This window comes from Podarcis gaigeae (genome assembly GCF_964106915.1).
Source record: "Podarcis gaigeae genome assembly, chromosome: 3".
NCBI lineage: Eukaryota > Metazoa > Chordata > Lepidosauria > Squamata > Lacertidae > Podarcis > Podarcis gaigeae.
In genome coordinates, this window is record NC_139680.1 from 51,304,297 (window position 1) to 51,313,544 (window position 9,248).

Sequence of the window (9,248 nt, forward strand, 5' to 3'; positions counted from 1 at the left end):
ACTTGAGTTCATCTGAGAAAAAAGGTGGGTTATAAATGCAATAAATAATAAGACTGAATCATTGCTGGCAGGCAACAGAAAAAAGCAAATTTAAAATTATAGATGGTAAACACTTATTTTGAAACTTGTTGCTCTTGGACATAGATAATAGAGACCAACATCTTGGAGGTATTGCTAACCTGTTGTGGAGTAGCACTTAAGAATCCATAACAGTAATGGTGTTTATATCAATACCCTTACATAGTTGTGTACACAAGTTGCCTTTTAACACCCTATACAGGTATAGTGTATGATACCTGTGGCTTTGCCACTACTGGTAACATTCTTGACTAAATCAAAATGAGATTGCTTAATATCAAATACGCATTCATAAAATAAGATCAACTTTTATTCCCTCATTTCTTGTGTTATTCTCCACTTCAAGTATGTATCTCATCACAAATAAATGAATAACCAGCTTTATTATTATTATGAATGTAACATCCCATACCAGCCTTGGTTTGGTTTGGTTTTTGTGTGTTTCATGAAGTTGGGCTAGTACAGTACTGAAATCTCAGCTGCTAATTACTCCCTCTTGTCTTCACCAAGGAAACAATATTAAATTATTTCCCTGCTTGTGTAAAATTTATGAGATTAATTTACCTATGTGCTGCTTAAATTCTAAGTCTTGAAGCAAGATAGTTGTTTTAAAATATATAATTTAGTAGGGGGTGCGGGTTTTCAGAGCATTATTTATACAGTATATGGCTTACATCAAGATAAAAGGGAGAGTGCATCTGAGATCATGCAGAGTTTATCAAAAGAGAAGGTGAAACTGCAATCTTACGATTAGAAGAATTAGTTTGACGGATGACTGGCTTGTGATCCCAGCAGCTGCTATTTTAAAAAGCAGCCTACAGACCTTAATACTTGATGACCTGGTACGAAAAATAAATAAGGAGAGCTCTTCTTAAAACGCCTACTGTATTTTAATTCTAAAATACGCAGCTAATATTAAGGTTTTGTCCGTTTCCTTTGGATGTACGTCTTGTTATTTTTATTACTATGGCACAGTGGGCGGCTTAATTTTTACATCGTGCTTTGCAGTTTTATACGCAAAGCGGAATATAAATATTTTAAATTTAAAAATGTATCCGGGACGAGAGGATGGCCAGTGAAGAAAACAGTCGTTAACAGAAAGGACTTCGCTAAACAGCAGGAAAGCCGCGAAATGAACCACATTTAGGTTAAAAGGGCGGAAGATACAAGCGAACATTTTTCCCCGCTCCCCGCCAAAGTTCTCTATAGGTCAGGGTATATATATTTAAAAACAAAACACCCCAGTAACATTTTCTAGAGGGTTATGAGTCATCATTAAACTGCCTGAACTGTACCTGTCTCCCCCTCGGCTGCTTCTGAGCAGAAGCCGCCGCCCCAAGCCTGCGAACTGCGCGGCTCTCCTGTCCCTGCCCAGAGTCCTCCTTGCAGCAACCAGAGGCGCTGCTCTTGCCGAAAGGGTCCTGCGTAAGATGGCGGCGGCGGCGGCGGCGGCAGGGGGATCACGTGACGCTCGTTGAGGCGCTACCGGCATGGAGGCCGCGGAAGGACCCCGCGACGGGGAAGAGGTGGAGGTGGAGGTGGGTGGCAGGAATGGGCTCTCTCTCCACCCCGCGGGGTTTGCTCCGCGGCTCACCTCGCGACGAGGCTGCCGGCTGCCCTCCCGCTGCGGGGTCTGAGCAGGGAAAGCGGCCTGCCAGTGGTTCAGCCTGGGCCTTTCTTTGTAGCGCCGAGAGCCGTGGGAGCAGCGTCCCGGGTTCGTTGCGAGTCCCGGGCTGACGCCTACGGATGGGTGGTGGGGATTGCGCTTCCTCAGGGCAACCTGATACATACGCATATTTACATGGAAATAAGTTCTGCTGAGCTCGGTCGGACTCGATTCCTGGTAACTGGCATTAGTCTCGTCATCGCCAGCGTTTAACGCCATGACTCACCTCTCCATACCTTGCGAAGTGAAACTAGAGCAGGCATCCCCAACCTGCGGCCCTCCAGATGTTTTAGCCTACAACTCCCATGATCCCTAGCTAACAGGACCAGTGGTCAGGGATGATAGGAATTGTCAGGTTATATTGGTCCATCTGCAGAGTGCCAGCCGCTGCTGAACTACAACTCCCATTATCCATCACATTGGCAATGGTGCCTGGGGTTGATGGGAGTTGGGAGTCTGGAAGGTCACATGCTCCTATCCTGATCCGGAAGAATACAGTCTGTATACCTCCCTGAAGTCCATGTTCCTCTCCATCTCAGATAGGAATATTTCCCGGCTCCATAACTTTTGAGATGCGGCTTTGAGCTTGGCCCTTCTACGGGCAAAGCATGTGTTGTACACCTGGAATATAGCCCCAAAAGAAAGGCGAAAAACATGCCCTTTTATTACTTTGATAATAAACATTAATGAATTTCAACAGGCATTTTACTGCTGGATTTTGTGTTGAACATGGCCCTGTTCCGCAGGAGTTACTCTGGGCCAGCAGTGACAGTAACTACAGCTGCATCTTCCATCAGTAGTTTTCATGCTGTCTCCCTCAGGATGGCTGAAACATTGTATGTAAATGGTTAAGGAGTAGAGTGTACAGTACCTACTTTCCAACTGTATATAGCTCCCTCATACTCCCCTACTTGGTGCTGGAACAAAATGTGGGAGTGCTAGTACTTTTTATGTCAGCCTATGAAAAAAGCAGAAAGAAGCAGCGTTAGTTTACTCTGGGTTGAAATGGCAGTGCAGAATGTACAATAGTGAAGTCCTTTACTGCTGGAATTAAATGGGAGTAAACTGCTGGTGTTTGAAAATATAAATGTGAATGCATCTTATGTTTCTTTTACTATAACTCAGAAGAGAAGAATTGCTTTCATCTACCTCTTGCATATGTTGGTGCATATTTATTAGTAACAGTTCTAGTGGGCACTACTTAGGAATACAGAATCAGAAGTTGATACTTACTCTAAACTGATTTGTTATGGTTTTGTTTCCATGTCCTAAGTTGGTGAGAGCAGTGAAACATTTTGAAAAGCCATTAAGTAAAGGCAACAGATTTATTTATTTTTTAATGAAACAAATATAAGACTTGAAATAGTCAGCTGCAGCTGCAAATTGGCACTGGAGAAAGATGCACATCACTTTCATTGCATTAGAGCAAAACTAACTAATGTGAGATATCCAACCTACTGAAACTTGGAGGGGAGAAGGAGGTGTGGATATCTTGCTCTCCCATAGCATCACAAACTTGGTTGAAAATATAAATGCATGCAATTTCAACATAGAGGTTGATGGTTGGGTGGATGTGTTTGTATTGTATATGTGCTCCTGGAAAGTGGTTGTATAGCAGTAATATATTTGCAGATGGGCTCCATCTGCTGGACTGAAAGGGAGATTGATAGATAGATAGATAGATTCTTTATTGTCATTACACAAGTGCAACATTGCACAAGTGCAACGAAATTGGATGCCATCCCTTAAAAACAACAAAAGCAACACAACAACAACAACCAAACAAACCACATTCCAGCCACACCCACACCCACACCCATCAAACTCCCAGGTCACACTATCGAGTTACTGCATTTAAGAAGGCCACAGCTCTTGGATAGAAACTATTTTTCAGTCTATTTGTCCTTGACTTGATGTTTCTGTATCTCCTGCCAGAAGGCAGTAGTACAAACAGACTGTGTCCCGGGTGAGATGCATCCTGCAGGATATTGTTTGCTTTCCTAAGACAACGGGAACCGTACAGTTCTTCCAAAGATGGGAGGGGATGACCAATAATCCTTTGGGCTGTGGTTATGACCTTCTGGAGCACCTTCCTCTTCCTAGCTGTACAGCTGGAGAACCAGGCACAAATACAGTATGTGAGAATGCTCTCTATGGAGCCTCGGTAGAAGGACACCAGCAGTCTCTCACTCAGATTGTTCTTCTTTAAAAGTCTGAGGAAATAAATTCTCTGCTGGGCCTTCTTCACCAGAGCAGTAGTATTTGCGCTCCAAGTCATGCCCTGATCGATAGTCACTCCCAAAAACCTGAATTCCGCCACCCTCTCCACCCGTTCCCCGTTGATATACAAGGGCTGAATGTCCGCCTTTTTTTTCCTGTAATCCACCACCAATTCCTTGGTCTTAGTCGTATTAAGAGCCAGATTGTTCTCTCCACACCAAGCACAAAGCCGCTCCACCTCGTCCCGATAGGCGGACTCATCCCCTCCTGAAATGAGCCCCACCACCGTAGTGTCATCAGCAAACTTGATGATTTTGTTGCTGGAATAAATGGCTGTACAATCATACGTATAGAGAGTATAGAGCAGGGGACTCAACACACAACCCTGTGGTGAGCCGGTGTTAAGGCTAAGGGCTGTGGACATATGTGACCCTACTCTAACCCTCTGAGAACGTTCTGACAAAAAGTCCAAAACCCAGAGACAGGTGGAGTTGGAGAGTCCAATCGCCTCTAGCTTGGACACCAGTCTATGGGGGAGGATAGTGTTAAAAGCAGAGCTAAAATCCACAAACAGCAGCCTCACATAACTCCCCGGCTGCTCCAGATGGAACAGAGCAGCATGGAGAGTGGTAGTGATAGCGTCTTCCGTGGATCTATTTGCCCTGTATGCAAACTGGTAGTTGTCAAAAGTTGATGGAAGACAGGAAATAATGTGACGGCGCACCAGTTTCTCAAAACACTTCATGATGATTGGAGTCAGTGCAACTGGTCTGTAGTCGTTCAGACTACTGATTGTGGATTTTTTAGGCAGAGGAACAATAGTTGACGACTTCAGGCAGGGTGGGACAATAGACTGGTGTAAGGACTTGTTGAAGATCTTAGTAAAGACCCTTGCCAGCTGATCCGCACAGCCCTTCAACACCTTTCCCGTGATGCCATCAGGTCCAGCAGCCTTCCTCGGATTCACCATCCTCAATACCTGTCTCACCTCATGCTCCTCTACAGTGAATGAGGGGCCCCTATGGGCTGGTGGCTGTAATACCGGCGTCTCAGGTGGCTCCTTCTCAAAGCGAGCAAAGAAGAAGTTAAGCTCCTCCGCCAGCAAAGGGTCACCGTCGACAGCACCAAGGTTAGGTTTGTAGTTGGTAATATGCTGAATCCCCTGCCACATCTGTCTTGTGTTGTTACTCCTTAAATTATCCTCAATCCTCTGCCTATAGACCAGTTTTGCCCGTCGAATACCCCTCTTCAAGTTTGCTCTTGCCACACTGTAAAGCTGCACCTCGCCCGACCTAAAAGCCCTGTTCCTTTCCCGCAACAGGCACTGGACCTCTCTATTCATCCAGGGTTTCTGATTGGGGTAAAACCGGATGGATTTATTTACTGTGACAGTGTCTGTGCAGTGATTGATATAGCACAGAACTGCTGCCGTGTGCTCCTCCAGGTCTGAACGATCAAAAATGTCCCAATTGGTTCTCTCAAAACAGTCCTGCAGCTGATGGATGGCACCTTCAGGCCAAATTTTAACAGTCCTTGATATTGTGGGAGCCCGTTTCCTGAGTGGGATATATGCTGGTACCAGGAACAGAGACATATGGTCGGACTGGCCCAAGCTCATTGAGTTTATGAATAAATTGTTTTAAATATATTTTAAAATCTTTCTGCCCCCAGGAACAATTGGTCATGGTGGAACTGTCAGGAATAATTGATTCAGACTTTCTGGAAAAATGTGATAACAAATGCAAGATTTTGGTGAGTGTGATTAATACAAATTTCCATCTTTGCAGTTTTTGTTAAGAACAACAAACCTCTATTCAGAACCTACAAAAATCAATATAGGTGTTTTGCTTACTATAGTCTGGTTTGCGGTTGTTGTGGGGGGAAGTACTGTCATGTATGAAGAATGTGCATGTCTTCGTTTTGTTGTGTGCACATGAAGTGGGAACTTCTGATCAGCTTAGGGTACATAAACACTGTCAAAATAGAGACTGCGTGCTCTTTGTGAATGACAATGATATCTGTAACCTTTCATAAGTGTTACAGACTTCAGCAATTTAGGCTGTGCTTTGAGTCAAAATTGCTTGGGAGGTATTTGCATTAAATGATCTTTTTGTTAAATGCAGCTGTGTCTCTTCTTTTTCTTATTTGCAGGGAATAGACACAGAGAGGCCCATTTTGCAAGTAGACAGATATGTTTTTGCTGGAGAATATGAAGGTAAGAAAATGTTTTATGAATACTATACTTCTTTTCATAAGCCAGGATCCAATGCACAATAAAACTAGTCATGTGAGCCAAGGCAGAATTATTTTTTATTAGTAGTATACCTTTGCTGTTTTTCCACACAGAGAAAAAGCAAATACACTTAGGCTGATATCCAATTCAAGTGTCCTGCTTGCACAATGGACTTCAACTTGCACAAATGGAAATTATCCTTCCTCCTGCAGCCCCTCCCCCCACACACCCAAAATCTGCTTAGGGTTGGGGACGCTACAAAGCAGGGGAGGGGCACAGCGGGGAGATGAGGTAGGGGAAGTCCTGTTGCATCTGCTGGCATAGTGTTGGATCTCACCCATAAATTCTCAAATAACATCACAGTAAAAACACCTAAATACAAACATAGGACATGTTAACATTAACTAAAAGCAGACAACAATTTTCACATCCAAGTTTTAGCTACCATATCTGTTTGCAAATTGCTTTTGAAATTGAGGGGAGTTCTGAGAAGTTTGTAATATGGCATTGGTGTAAACTGATTAAATAAGAAAAAAGGAAGCAACAAACAAAAGTCCCTTGTATGAACTAATCAGCTCTTCTGGCCCTAACTTTACATACACTTATCTTCTAAATCTGTTGCTTAACGAGAGTAGATACCGGTCTTTTGAGTGTTATTCTTTTAAAAAGTAATCTGCACTTTCCTTAACAAAATGTTCATTTTCATTCCCAGATACTCTTGGTACCTGTTTGGTGTTTGAAGAAAATGAAGATCATGGTAAGGAACACTTTTGTTCTAAGCTTTTCAAAAGCTCAAGAGAACTTTAGGCAGGGGGAACATTGCAAAGAGTAAAGTTACCACTTAAAAATAATCTGTAATTTTTCCTTATACTAGATGCAGAAGGCAACCAAAAAATACAGCTAAAATATAAATGCCACACAATGAAGAAGCTGAACATGACACGGACACTCCTGACTGAGAAGAAGGAAGGAGAAGAGAACATAGGTGGTTCTGAGAAAATTGCTGTTGCTTTCTATAGTTCCCCTTCTAGAAATCCCATTTTGCATGCTCACCAGATTTCTACATGTCATGCATTGCTTCACCACCTTCCTTTGCCCAGTTCCTGTATATACAGATTGCTTCACTTCTTTCTAACCTCCCTCGTTCATAAACATACTCTCTCTTGGCACCACTTCTACTCCACTTGGAAGTAACTGAGCCTACAAGGAGTTGTGGTCCTGGTCCTTTGTTTTAGTGATCCCAGTTAAATCCTGGCCCTGACTTGGTAACATACCAGGCCTGTTTATAAGTTTGCTATCAATAATATGTGCAAAACTCCTTATGTCCCCATCTCCCTCAACTGGTATTCTTATGGCCTATATGAATGTATTCCTTAACTACTGCTACATGATTAACCCTAAAACTTCCTATTGATGGTGATTATATACAACCATTAGCATAGATTGTGCTTTATAGAATGACATTCACTCTTTTCCTCTGAAGAAGTTACCATCTAAATCAAGGCACTGACAAAGAAAGGGGAAGGGACCAAAGGAAAAGGAGAGACAAAGAATAAATGCGACTAGTGAATTTAATACTACTGTTTTTTTAAAAAGTTTTAAAATCCTGTCCCCAACTCATCTTCTTCCTGATTTCTTTCTCTTTCTCTGTCAGGTGGTGGTGTGGAATGGCTAGAGCTTAAGGACAAAGATTTCTCATACAGCAGACCTAACATGATTTGCAACTTCTTATATGAGAAAGAAGACGAGGCAGCTGAGTCCCAAGACAAAATGGCAGAAGAATCTGAAGGAGAAGCCAGTGACAGAGGAAGTATTGATCAGGCCTTTGAACCCGAGATGCATCCACACATTGAAAGGGATGGTGGTGCCCCTCCTATGGATGCCACCTCCTCTAAGGCAGTGGACTCTTCTTCAGAGGACAGTCAGGTTATTACTGCAGATAATTCTCCACATTGCTCTAAAGACTGTAGTTGAGAGATGACAATTAACGGACCTTCTTATTGTTGTATACCGTTGTTTTAGAGAACTCTTTGTGGTTTGTTTACATCACAAACAGGAGAACTGGACCCTAAATCTGAGTGCTAAGTAGTGTCATCTTTCACAAATCAGGAACTATGCAGCTAAGTCCATGTTCCCCACAAGCCCTTTTACTTTCAGTGATCCCCCGCTCGCCACAAGACCACACTACAGCATTAGCCACTTCCAAAACCAAGCAAAGCATGTTGTGCAGCAAGGAACTGGTATTCAAAGGAAATATAAATCCTATCAGGTAAATGTAAGGCATGAGGCATGTCCACCAGACATGCTGGACTTTGGCCTTTGTCTAACATCCCTGGCCTCAGAAAAGCAGAGGGCTATGCCTGAGGAAGAAATAATGTCAACCCTTTCCTGATTCTTCTCAAGTGTAGAAGCAATTTTTATGTAAAAGTTTTACTTCTATAATTTCTGTTGTAAAATAAATGTTTACTGTCTTCAAGCATAAACGCACACTGAAATTTATATCTTATATGTTGAACAGGCAGTGGATTTATTGTAAACATGTAATAAGTGTTTTCTCCTTCCGCACATGCTATGCTTCACTCCCACAAGGAATTGGGCATCATTGGTACGTTCACCATTGTTAGAAATATCCTGCAGCACCTATACTTTCTGCATCAGCTTCTTACCTTGGAAAAGATGTGGCATGCTGTCAGAAACACATATGATATCCATAATTTTGTGTTTTATTGATCGTAAACATATATATCAATATCAATGTGCAAACATAAACGTTGCTTTCCCCTCCACACTAACTAGAATCTCTTTTGAAAGCACTGCCAGTGCAAAAGATTGAATAGGAAAAAAACAGAGCAATTAACCATCTGCTTTTATCTTTTCAGCTCATATGAATCTAATTTTTGCAACACCAGCAGCTGCAAAAGAACTTTAGCAAGCACAATCTCCAGTTTTTGGTCAGAGAGATGTCCTGTGCCCACTACCCTCGCCATCCCATGCGTAACATTTGCTAGTGATTCTAGATATGCATTTGTTTCTTTGTTTCTGAAAACAAAC

General features: G+C 42.5%; 1 protein-coding gene across 1 annotated transcript; it reads left to right on the forward strand.

Moving 5' to 3' along the window:
• Positions 1-1,470: 1,470 nt before the first annotated feature.
• On the forward strand, positions 1,471-8,680 carry GTF3C6 (general transcription factor IIIC subunit 6). Its single transcript, XM_083731513.1, has 6 exons — positions 1,471-1,616; positions 5,636-5,716; positions 6,116-6,179; positions 6,910-6,954; positions 7,072-7,182; positions 7,852-8,680. Exons 1-6 carry the CDS (start codon positions 1,569-1,571, stop codon positions 8,169-8,171), a joined length of 669 nt encoding a protein of 222 aa, XP_083587639.1. The 5' UTR covers positions 1,471-1,568; the 3' UTR covers positions 8,172-8,680.
• The last annotated feature ends 568 nt before the right edge of the window (positions 8,681-9,248 follow it).